Below are 12209 nucleotides of genomic sequence, written 5' to 3' on the forward strand. Positions count from 1 at the left end.
TTATGTTCACCTATTGTAGATTTTCATTATACATCATTTGATGAAAAATTAATTAAAAAAAACTTATTAATTAGCATTAACTAGCTAATTATACATTCTAAGGTAACTCTAGTGACCAGAAAATCAAGATTAGTTATGCACCCCCAAAACCCATATTTCAACTATTTTTCATCTAAGAACATGAAAAAACATCTTATGAACCATTATAACCTCGCTTCTAAAAACAAAACGCATTCTAATTAGTCCAAAATAGAAAACAATTTCAAGCTCTAATCTACTTTTTTTGGTATACATTAAGTTTCACTCTCAAACACAAATCCATAGACACCAAATTCAAAGCTTTATCTCTTCTGGAAAATTTTAAGTGATGTTTTCACATCCCTCTTTAATTTCAAGGACTGAAACATAAAATAAATGAGTTTTTGGACATAAATGAACATTCCAAAACTATAAGTGATCACCAAACTTTAAAAAATTTAAAATTTAGCGAATAAACTATACAACTACCCACTTGGTATTAATAAATATGGAAAATTTGACAGATATCAATTTTGGTAGTTGTTCTTTTGATTTTATTTTAAATTAATTACACTGAGTCTCTTTTAGTTTATTTTTTTTCATTTTACCTTTATTTTTTAAAAAATTACACTTTACATCTAAGAGTTTACAAGTTTATAATTCTTTAAATCTCCATTAACACACACTAAAAAAGGGTCAACAAAAAATTAAATTATTTATAAGATTGTTACTTTATCTCAATTAATGACTAAATAGCTCTTATATTAAAAATTTCAACTTTGTCATTGAATTAGAAATAAATCCTAGCCACTTAACCAAAACATAGATCTTTAACAACAAAAAAAGAAACCTAGATAAAACCATATCTATTCTTTTCCTTCCACTAACCCATCTTACCCTGCTCACACAAACCCTTTAGCCTCTCCCTAAAAACCCATCTTTTATGCTTCACACAACAAAATGGAAAAGACTCAGAAGAATAATATTAGTAAAATCCAATGATAACATTTAGCAAACATAACTTACAATATAATTTCACATGTTTATTACTTCACCCATTGTCTTCTAAAATCTGGTACAACAAATTCATCATAACCCATTTCTCTTTCATGTGATGGGGTTTGCTTTGGGCCATATCACCACTAGAATTTTGTATATTACTGACGAATTATTCTATCACTATTTAGATAGTAATTCTATTAGGAAAACATTTACCAATGACATCATAGATGATTACTGTTTGTCGAAAAAAATTTTGTTTGTGATTTCTATTTTGTCGGTCAACCCATCAGTAATATAAACATTGATGGATTTACAAATAGAAAAAGTGTGCTAACCAAAAAAAATTACAAACATCATTTTATCGGTAATTTCATAGGTGAGTAAGTCATATCACTGATAGATAAAATTATTTATAATTTCATTTGTGATTTATTTCATATTATTGACGGATAATATTCGTTGGTGATTAACATATTGTAAGTGACATTTCATGAAATTGTTTTCAACTCCTTAGAACTTTCCAACATACTTAGTTTGTCGTAATTTATTAGTAATGTATTTATTATTTTTTAAAAAAGAAAATTCAAATAAAAGGATTAAAAAGGGTAATAACATTTCTATTTGAAAAAAATTGTCAGTATCTTTCTTATACGAGAAACTATCCAAAATTTACCTATAAATTTGCATCAATAAATAAAGCCATAAAACTAGTTGATTTTATTTATGACTAATATATTTTTATAAATTGATTATTTTATAAGATGAACAAGAAAGAGAATTGAACAAGGAAATATAACATTGACAAATAATTATTTCCATATACTTATATTACCAATCAAACTTTAAATTGAGATTCAATTTAACCCTAACAAAGACATTATTTAACACGTCCTAATCAATTCCCTCCAAATTAACCCTAAATCCTAAAATGCAAAATAAATCTTTTCTAACTAGGTAATTCCAAAGTCAACTTTAAATTGAGTTGAGTTTAACCATAAAAACAATTTATTTTATGAAAAAGACATCCTAATTAATTATTTCAAAATTAACATCAAACTCTAAATCACAATAGTATTTTCTCTTAACACATGCATTACTAACTAAAATTTAAATTGGGACTCAATTCAACAACAACAAAAAAAAATAATTATTTTACGAAAAACTTACTAATCAATTTCTCCTAAATTTACACCAAATCCAAAATTGTAAATTAATTCATTCCCAACATGCTGAAATTTTAGACATAACTTTAAATTAAGATTCAATTCAACTTAACAAAAACACTATTTATGAACAATATATTATAATTTTTTTTTTTGAACAAACCCCAAACCCTAAATTGCAAAATTTTAACACAAACATATCAAAACTACCAACAACAACAATAAAAATAAAAAACATATAATGTAAAATAAACACAAACTAAATGAAATTTTTTTTGGTATTAGATAACGTTTTTTAGACAAAGAAATTTTAAAAAATAAAGCAGAAGCTATCACAAAGCAATACATGCTCAAAACTCATAAAAATAGCACATTAAACCTAAAAAAAAAAATTACAAACCTTACATGTTAATCCAACTTAGTGAGGCTTGCATCATTTCTTGAAGGATTAAAAAAAAAATTCACAAGTTAGGAGCATCATAAGGCAAAAAATTAAGCTTTGAAAATCTAAAAATGGCAGGATATTTACCTTGAAAAGTTGTGGATTCATCGTGGATGAAGAAGTTGAGGGGAAAATAAGGAGAGAGAAAAGAGATTGATAGAGAGAGAAGAGAGGAAGAGAGAAGAAACAAGAAGACGTGTTTGTTATGAAATTAGGGGTTTTGCATTGATAAAATTACCAATAAAATATTAAATATTTATATTTTTAAATGTCTATCAGTAATTCCACTAGTAATTAAAACTTGAAATTTTCAATTACAACCTAAATGTTTAAGAAACTCTAAAATTATCGATGAATTTTCAGTCCATCAATAATTCTTTATGTAATGGTCAGTGACAAAGTCATATAATTTTTTTTTCCAACTCTCTAGAACTCTCCGACTGACTTAGTTCGTCGGTAATTATGTATCTAATTATATTCAAATCAATTTCATTATACATTGACGTTTACAATTTAATAAAAAAAATGTCTTTTTCTTTTTCTTCTTTAATTTTATCATCGTTATGTCCATCATAGTCTTTTTCATTGAATTGATGTTCATTGATTCAAAACATCATTTAACTTCTCAACATCAACATCAACAAAAATATTCTTAGGTACACGAAAAATTAAATTTTCTTATAAGTCGGTACACGGAGCAACTCGATATGCATCAACTAACTCATCAATTTGAAAGACATCGTCTGCCATATTTAATTCACCGTTACCTTCCTAAACAACTAAAACACGACCCTTAGATTTGGTTTTTACTATGGATAACTAATAAACCTTAGAACAATCCTTACTTAAAAAAGAAGTGTATGTAAAGTCTAGCCTTTGTATTAATTTTGACCAAACCATGATGGAGATCTACTCTGATTTCTCTACCAGTGGTATTATACCAATAGCATTTAAATTATAAAATATAACCTTATAATAGAATGATTTAGTTATGCAAAGTTATAAAACCTAGTTTAGCTCATGATCCACTCCAAGGTCTGGATTATAGTTGGCGGATCAACTTAGGTTGACCTGGATAAATCCAAAATGATATAGTTTGATTTATTTATTAAAAAAAAAAACAATATTGTTTATGGATTGCTTTAGGTAAATTGAGTCTCACTTAGATTTAGACTACCTCACAAATTAACCAGATCAATTTTCAACCTGTTTTGATATAAAACTTAGTTTAAGTCAAGTCCCAAATAGATAGGTTAACCATCATTTTCAAATCTTATCCCTACTAACAAAAAAAAAATTATTGCTATATATTGAAAGACATAGTGATGAAATATTCCGTCAATAAATGTCATTGTAATTTATTGATGAAAATTTTTTTATCGATATTTTTATTTGTATTTGTCAATTTTTTAGTAGTGTATGAATAATGGTAGTGATGAGGGAATTGAAGTGAAATTTAATTATGGTATTGGAGAAAGAAATTGAGGGCGCAAGACTTTTTAGAGAATAATTTCCTCTGTTGATTTCTTGCAACCGTGATTAGTCTCAATTGATTTAGGATTGTCTCTTGACAGTATCCATGTTTCATCTTTCAATGATTTGGTTTTGTTATTGCTAATTGATATTGAATTACAATGACATGATATGGAGATTGATAAATTGGTTGGGATTTGTTCAAAAATAACAACTTTGTTTCAATGTAAAATTTAACATGTTTGCCTCTTGTCATTGTGAGACTACCAAATTGATACTTCATGACGTATAAATGTCATATAGGAGACTTAGTGTAATTAACCCTTTTACTTTTTATAATAAATTTCATATTTTTCTATGTAAAATTGACATATCATTCACTATTGAAACAATCTAAACCATCTAGGAAATATGGAAGAAACACCATAAAGACAATGAGAAAATATAGAATAAAAACAAGGGAACTTCTACAAAAATTGAAAGAAACTAAAGTTAGATAACCATAAAAAATAATTTAAGGATTAAAAAGAAACATGCATAAGGCATTATGTTTCTGAATACTTATTTGTGAAGAGACGGATAAAAGAGATACAATATTTTTTTCATCCTTTTTTATTTTCTTTTTTAATTAATTCATATTTTTAATTTATCAAAAATATATTTGGCATGGAAAATACATAGTAGCACTAGAGAGAGTTTACTAGATTGTAATAGTGAATTAACATTTTTTTTCCCTTCATCAAATCAGCCAAAAAAGACTTAGATCAAGGGTAAAATGGTCTTTTTCATGTGATTCATTTGTCATTATTGCTTTGTTTGGGAGTAAAAAAGTCTTTATCCCTTCTTTAAAATAGCAAAATACTTTCACTACCCTTAAAAGTAAAAAATAATAATTAGATAATTGGTTTATAGAGGCTTTTTTGATATTTCACATTTTTAAACACAATAAATTTACTAAAATAACCTTAATTTCAAAATCAATTTGAGCTTTTTTGGGGGGCATTTTCATATCAAGTTGGTTCTATTTTGTTATAATAAGATTGGTTGATGAGTAAATTAATCTTTTACAATTATTTAAAAAATATTGAAAAAATTTTGTCACGTGCGTGGGAGATGCTGCAGCGTGTGTGCTGTCATATGACAGTTAAAAATTTGCTTTAGCTATGTCATTGGATTCCTCACGACATCCTTTTTCCTTCCCAAGCAGCACGTGATGGGTTTTGATGGATAAATTGTTGCTAGCCATTTTCTCTCTCTCTTTTTTTTCTTTCTCTTTTTCTCTCCTCCCTTTTGACATTTAAAATTTCAAGGTAGTCCTATTGGTTAGGTATATTTGAATATCAATTCTTATTCTTTTGATTTTATAATTTTTATCATTGGTCTTTGTGTGTGTGTGTGTGTGTAATATTACATTGTTCAATCTACATTTTTTTTTTTATTTTACAAATTTGGTCATAATTCTTTTTTTTTTCCTTAATTTTTTTCTTGCATATTTTGTAAATTTTCAATTGTTTTCAATTTTATCATTTAATAAAAAAAATTAATTTTTATTTTTTTAAGATTTGGTGCTCATTCTCTTGGTTGTTTCTTCTTTAATTCTTTTTGTAAAATTGATTTTTTCTTTTCAATTTAGCCCTTAAATCCAAAATTATCCATCCATTATTTAAAAAAAAAAATTGGTTCTCATTCTTTTAATTGCTATTTTTTTTTTAAATTCTTTTTTTATGTGATTGATTTTTCTCTTAATTAACATTTAATTTATTAAAAAATAGGTCTTGTGGTTTTTCAAGGTTTGATGCTTATAATGAAATGGCTCAAGTCACGGTTCAAAATTATTTTTTTACTTATTTTCTTTTTCAATATCATTACTCGACATTAAATTTTTATTTTGTTTTTTAAATAAGCTTCATGTTTTTTTTTTTAATTTTCTTTTTATATGGTTATCTTGATCTCATGATTTGGCGTATTGGTTTGATAGATTAACTTAAGTGGGCTCATATATTTTCTTATGCTTTATATTATTGTTTTTTTTTTCTCTTAGATCATTTTATGTGGTTGATTTTATTTATTTATTTTATCATTTAATATTTAATTTGTTAAGAATTAGTATTTGTGGCTTTTTTGTGTTTGATGCTTTCGATCAAATGACTCGGGACATGGGGTTTATAAGCTTACAAGGGCTGACATCAATTGTTTTTTGACTTATTTTTCTCTCATCTCATAATTCAACATTGACCTTTTTAAAAACTAAATTTCATGATTTTTTTTCCTCAGGTTATTTCGATTTTATAATCTGACATGTTAGTTTGATGGGTTAATATTGGCGAGCTTAAGCTATTTTTGGAATAATGTTTTTTTTTTTTATTTTTTGATCATTTGACTCTTTGATTATTCTCATTTCGATGTTGAATTTTTTTTTTTAAAAAAAAAAACCCCTACTTTATAAACATAATTTTTTTCTTATATTTTTCTTTTATCCGACTTAATGTTAATTTCCGTAGAATTTCCGAAATAATAAAATAATTAAAAAAAAAACAAACAAAGAAGAAAAACAGAGAAAAGATGTAAAACCCAAACCTTTTCACATAGCCCATTTCCAGCATCTTCAAATAGCACACTTCTGTAGAAAGTCCAAGTCCAAAAGCCCATTTCCACATAAAACCTCAGTTCTGCAAAACCACTCCAATACCCCAACAGCCGAAGCGCGACCAGCCTCTTCAACTGACTTCCCTGCATCCCCAGTCGACGCCATAACACTTTAGAGGATGACTTTAGGGCACTAATCCGATTTAAGAGACTGCATATAGGTACAAATAACTTTTATTTTGAAACGACTTGAAGTGTAGGTGATTGTTCGAATATGATTGGAACTTTCATAAGCATGAATTGAGTCTTAATATGTCATTAACTCAGTTAATAAGCTTTAGGGTCGTTTGGTTTCGGTATCTCTCATTGATGATTTTCAGTTTAAAAGGAACTCGAGAACAGTTAGGGCTTGAAGTAACTAATGATGATTCTGCTGTTTGTGTTTGAAAATGCTTGAAAAGAGTCTGTTTTGTGGGGATTAGAGGGTAAAGATGTGGTTGTGGGTGGTTTTTGCTCGAAATGCATGTAGATGTTGCTGCATATGGTGGTTTAAGATAAAGGCGCTGTCTTGGTAGCTTGGTTGAACAATAGTTTGGTTTGTTGGACTTGCACTGGTTTTTTGGGACACTTGCTTTTGCATCTCCACTTTGCTGTCGTGTTTGTCACTCTTAGGTGTTCGTTTGTTTAATGATTCTGAGACTTTACAAACTAGACAAGTTTGTTAAAATGTTATTTCATTTCTCATGATAATTTATGTTCACCTGTTATTTTGTTTTGTGTGATCGCATGAAATCTCAAGGGATGACGGTGCCAAACAAGTGTTGGGCTTTTGAGAAAATTCCACTTGCTTGTTCTCTGTTTGCTTTATGTTTGGCATAATTTTTCTTTTGTTGAAATTTATAATCACTCGGAATAATTTCTTAATAAAAAATCTGTATTAACTGTTTGACGTGGGATTCACACTCATCTATTTTGGATTTCAGAAGCATCATAAATCCCAGCTGCCGTTTTCATTTATATTTTGATTAAGTTGATTAGAAGGATTTTAATTGAAAAATTGAATGATTTGGTTTTGAAAGCTCAGATGGCTTTCTTTTTATTTATTTACTTATTTATTGACAATAAAATTGCATGCCAACGCATATTTGGTCCAAAATATGTGAATGCAGGCTCAAATGTTGATATATATCCCATCACCACAAACGATTTGTTTTCTAGTGTTTGTCTTTGTTTTTATTTTCTGGTTTTCCCTAATTCATTTTCTTGCTCAATTGTGTATGCAGATATCTGATTTTTCAATCATGTTTTTGACAAGATTTACTGGGAGGACACTCCTTGCTGCTGCTAAATCTGAAACTCCCGCTGCCTCTGCTGCTGCTGCTACAGCTACATCTGGACATAACCCACTTAAGGACTTCTTTGAGTTTGACAGGAGCGAGGATGGGGATAAACCGATTGTATACGGTATGATATGATGCTCTTATTCTTTTCTTTTATTTTACTAATTGAGTACCACACCACCCTTCATTTCATCATATTGCTGGTAAACAATTTATTGTTTCTTTTCTGATTAGTGAAACGAGAGCAGCATTCAACACATGAAGGTTAAGAAATTGAAAAGAAAACAGAAGGAAAAATTGAAGCACAATAATATCAGAATAATATCCAATCATTTATGTATACATAGGATCAAACGCCTCTGGTTGTAGCTAACTGATCACCTTTCACGTGGTTGATTCTGTCATCAAAGGTGATGCATATATGGTTTTATAAATGCAAGATATTCTTCATTTTCTAGAATGTTTACCAGAGTTATTTCCTTGTTACCATCTTGCCCATTAGGCAATCTGGTGGAGCTCATGGTTTTAAAATATATATAGTGTTACATACAGGCATAGCTGAAATAGAAGGGCCTTACAACAAGCCATGTGGAATCAAGATAAGATTTTGGGAAAGATTGGGATGCATTTGTTGGACTGGCTTACTCTGAAACCTATTTTATTGGATGTGTGGGATTGTGATAATGAGCACTATAAAATAAACTGTTGTATGGGCAATTATATATTTTGCTGCAATTTCTTCATTGTCGATTCAATTTGTGTGACAAAAAGTTCATGAGTCCAAGTGCTTTAAGGTCCAAAGTTTTCTTGGCTGGAACAATTGAACTGATAAATTAGCAGTACATATTTGCATGACTTGATATTATTTTGAAGCCTGCTATATTAGACTTGTGCACTTGCATGCTTGGTGGTTCTTATACCCTAGTTTTTGTGTTTCCTGAATGAATGATAGAGCAAAGACTCAATATTAATTTATATGATACTAACCTCGCAGATAAATTGCCTCTGAACGTGCTGAAAATGCCCAAGTGTAAATTATTTTCTTTTTGACAATTTTATGGTATCTTACTCTGCACATCATGGCGTTTTCTTTGCAAGTGTAATACAAAGTACTTTATTCAACTTAGAAAACTGTCTTATCTATGAAAACTCTATGTTCTGTTCCTCTCAGCAAAACGATAACCTTTATTTTTACTGAATGTGTTTTCCTCTTAACCTGTACCTTCTCCAGGGCGAAGTTGGAAAGCTTCTGAACTACGCTTAAAGGCTTGGGACGATCTTCATAAGTTATGGTATGTTATGTTGAAGGAGAAAAACATGCTGATGACTCAACGCCAGATGCTTCATGCCCAGAACTTCAGATTTCCCAATCCAGAACGCTTACCCAAGGTATATCCAATTTTCTTTGCTTGTATAGTGATATGAGCGTGTCATTATTGTTTCTCTCAGCTCAAATGCTTTCCTTTATCTTCCTGCACCAATACTGACTTAAATATGTTGGCCTTAAAACCAGTGAATCATTAAAAATAAATCTCACATAATCTTCTTACTAATCAGAAAGACCAAGGAAATTATTTGGCTTTTCATATGCATGCAAACATGGGCTTAATGTGTTTCATAATCATTTTCTCCCTTTTGTTCACCCTAGCTTTATCTAATAGAGAAGCCGATGCATTTAGAAACTAAAAAGCTTGCGTGCATGGCAGATGAATTAGGACAATTATAAGCTGCCTTGCCATGTACTCTCACTTGTGTTTTGATATCTTGCAAAGACGATCAAGTAAAAGAAGGATTCCTGGAATAATGCCTCTCTTTTAATTTCTTATGTCAGTGTTATGATGCAGACTCTTGTTTTGTTTTGCCCCCTTTTATACTCTAACAAACCTAATGGGAAATTCTGTTCTGTGTGAATGAACAATGAAATTCAGGTGAGGAAGTCAATGTGTCGTATCAAGCATGTTCTCACCGAGAGAGCAATTGAAGAGCTAGATCCCAGGAGGTCTGCTGAGATGAAGAGGATGATAAATGCATTGTGATAACACCCAACTTCTGTTTGTGCTCCCCTGGGCACTGGATGAGGTCTGTTTGAGGGATGCGATGCTGCTATAATTTTCCTGGTGTCTTATCATCACAAGCATTCATATTGTGAACTTCTGGAGTATTTTGTCTCTACGAGAAAGTATAGTAGGAGGTAGTGACTCCTGAACACATAATTAGGAATGCTAATTATGGTGTATCCCGTGGAACATATGTAAGCAGTTTCTCTTGCATTAAGAAATTACTGTGTTGAAGAGAATAATGCTGAACACATATTCCTGTTGCCTGCAACACTGTAATGGAACCAACCTGAATAAAATCCGATTTACAAAGCTCTATGTGGTAGTGTCCTGCAATGAAGGTTGTACTAAAATCACGTAAAGGGGGGAAGATAGAGAGATTGCACTGATTAATTCATTATTCTTTCCTCATTTCATAATCATGCATTCTGTTACAATTTGTTGCATATATAATAGCTTATGCATTCTGGAAGAGGAGGAGAAAGAAAATCAGCCTTTTTTCCACACATGCGCATATACTAAATAGTAAATACTAAAACATTAAACAAAATGGTTCGTGGTAAGTGAGGTGCAGTGCTTAAGACAAAACGATGCGTTGTTATTTGGTTGAGAATAATAAACGGTTATCTCTTTCACTTGATAATTTTTGTATGTTTCCCTCTTAAACTCTTGACAGTTCTCTCTTTTTCGATTCAACCTTGTCCTCATGGGAGAACTGAGGAAACCTGAAATTGAATTCTTCCACAAATTCCCAAGTAGCGTCCGATGGGGATTGGTTCTTCCAGTGAATCAAAACCTGGGTTGCTACCTTATTACTCCTTTCAACCATTCTGCAGTTGAGAACAACCTGAGGTTGAAGAGTTGGCGCCTTGGGAAATTGGGGTGGAGAAGATTCAACCACTTTGTTGCCAATATGCTTCTTCAGTTGTGACACATGGAACACCGATTGTATTGCTACGGAGGAGGGTAGGTCCAAACGATATGCCACAATGCCAGTTCTCTCCAAATCCAAGTATTGACCATGGTATTTTGATGCCATTTTCGAGGAAATTTTGTGTGCTACAGGTTTTTTATCGATATGGTTGCAATTTGAGATAGACAAGGTCTTCTGTTTCAAATGTTCTTTCACTCCTTTTTTTTGTTTTCCACGTGAACCATCATATGCTGAGCAGTTGTAAATTGGTCTTAACATTTCTTCTCTAAGTAGTCAAGTGATTATCATCAGCCTCCACCATATAATCTTTAGGGAAATAGGGTATATGAGTTGGTGGAGTAAGACCATACAATACCTTATAGCTAGTAGCCTTAGTTGAAGTATGAAAGTTGGTGTTATACCACCACTCAACTAGAAATAACTATTTGATCTAGTTTGTTGGTAATTCACCTATCATGTATAGGAACTTGTTAACTATCTTAGTTTGTCCATTAGACTAAGAGTGATAGGCAGTAGAGTAATGTAAATCAACCACTTAATGAATGAAAAGTTAGTTCCAGAATTGATTAAGAAAGATTGGATCTCGATCGCTTACAATGATAGCTGATAAGCCATGTAATTTGTAAAGATCTTAGCTACTCATGAAGTAGTGTAGGGATGAGTTAAAGATCATAAAGTGTGCTTATTTGCTAAATTGGTCCACCACCACCAAAATGATTTCATTTTCATCAAATTTAGGCAAGCCTTCGATGAAATCCATACTAATGTCTATGAATGGTGCTTGTAGAATAGGGAGAGGTTGTATCGATCTTGATGGAAGTACATTTTCATCCTTTTTCTTCTGATATATACTAATGTCTATGAATGGTGCTTGTAGAATAGGGAGAGGTTGTATCGATCTTGATGGAAGTACATTTTCATCCTTTTTCTTCTGATATACAAAGCATTTTCTTGTTAATTGTTTAATATATTTATATTACTAGCTTTTTCAACTAGTAATAAAGACATAGATGCCTTCCCATAGCAATATCATAATAAAATGATATTAGTTTCTAATGCAATGTAAGATCATTACCAACCAAACCTTCCCTTCATGTTAAAGTGGTTATTGACCTATTTGCAGTGAAAATAGAATATAGGATCCCAGTGAAGGTCCTGGATAATAGCCTTTACTATCTTATCCTTCACTTATAA

General features: G+C 30.6%; 2 protein-coding genes across 3 annotated transcripts; one reads left to right on the plus strand and one right to left on the minus strand.

Moving 5' to 3' along the window:
* Positions 1–6737: 6737 nt before the first annotated feature.
* On the plus strand, positions 6738–10396 carry LOC118044476 (uncharacterized). 2 transcript variants are annotated; one of them, XM_035052763.2, is made up of 4 exons: positions 6738–6905; positions 7968–8148; positions 9256–9413; positions 9953–10396. In XM_035052763.2, exons 2-4 carry the CDS (start codon positions 7986–7988, stop codon positions 10058–10060), a joined length of 429 nt encoding a protein of 142 aa, XP_034908654.1. In that variant the 5' UTR covers positions 6738–6905; positions 7968–7985; the 3' UTR covers positions 10061–10396. The 2 variants fall into 2 exon arrangements, with proteins under 2 accessions (XP_034908654.1, XP_034908652.1); XM_035052761.2 differs by lacking the exon at positions 6738–6905 and adding an exon at positions 6929–7861.
* Positions 10397–10742: 346 nt separating this feature from the next.
* Positions 10743–11120, minus strand: LOC140955294 (uncharacterized). The gene has a single exon (XM_073407555.1). It carries the CDS (start codon positions 11118–11120, stop codon positions 10743–10745), a length of 378 nt encoding a protein of 125 aa, XP_073263656.1.
* Between the last annotated feature and the right edge of the window lie 1089 nt (positions 11121–12209).

Source organism: Populus alba, chromosome 2 (genome assembly GCF_005239225.2).
Source record: "Populus alba chromosome 2, ASM523922v2, whole genome shotgun sequence".
In the NCBI taxonomy this organism is placed as follows: Eukaryota; Viridiplantae; Streptophyta; class Magnoliopsida; order Malpighiales; family Salicaceae; genus Populus; species Populus alba.

Bases quoted from the DNA above. Each gene is read 5' to 3' on its own strand.
- LOC140955294 (XM_073407555.1), bottom strand. From the start codon at position 11,120: ATGGCATCAAAATACCATGGTCAATACTTGGATTTGGAGAGAACTGGC.
- LOC118044476 (XM_035052761.2), top strand. From the start codon at position 7,769: ATGGCTTTCTTTTTATTTATTTACTTATTTATTGACAATAAAATTGCA. The intron at 8,149-9,255 runs GTATGATATGAT...TACCTTCTCCAG, and splicing joins GGATAAACCGATTGTATACG to GGCGAAGTTGGAAAGCTTCT. The intron at 9,414-9,952 runs GTATATCCAATT...AATGAAATTCAG, and splicing joins ATCCAGAACGCTTACCCAAG to GTGAGGAAGTCAATGTGTCG.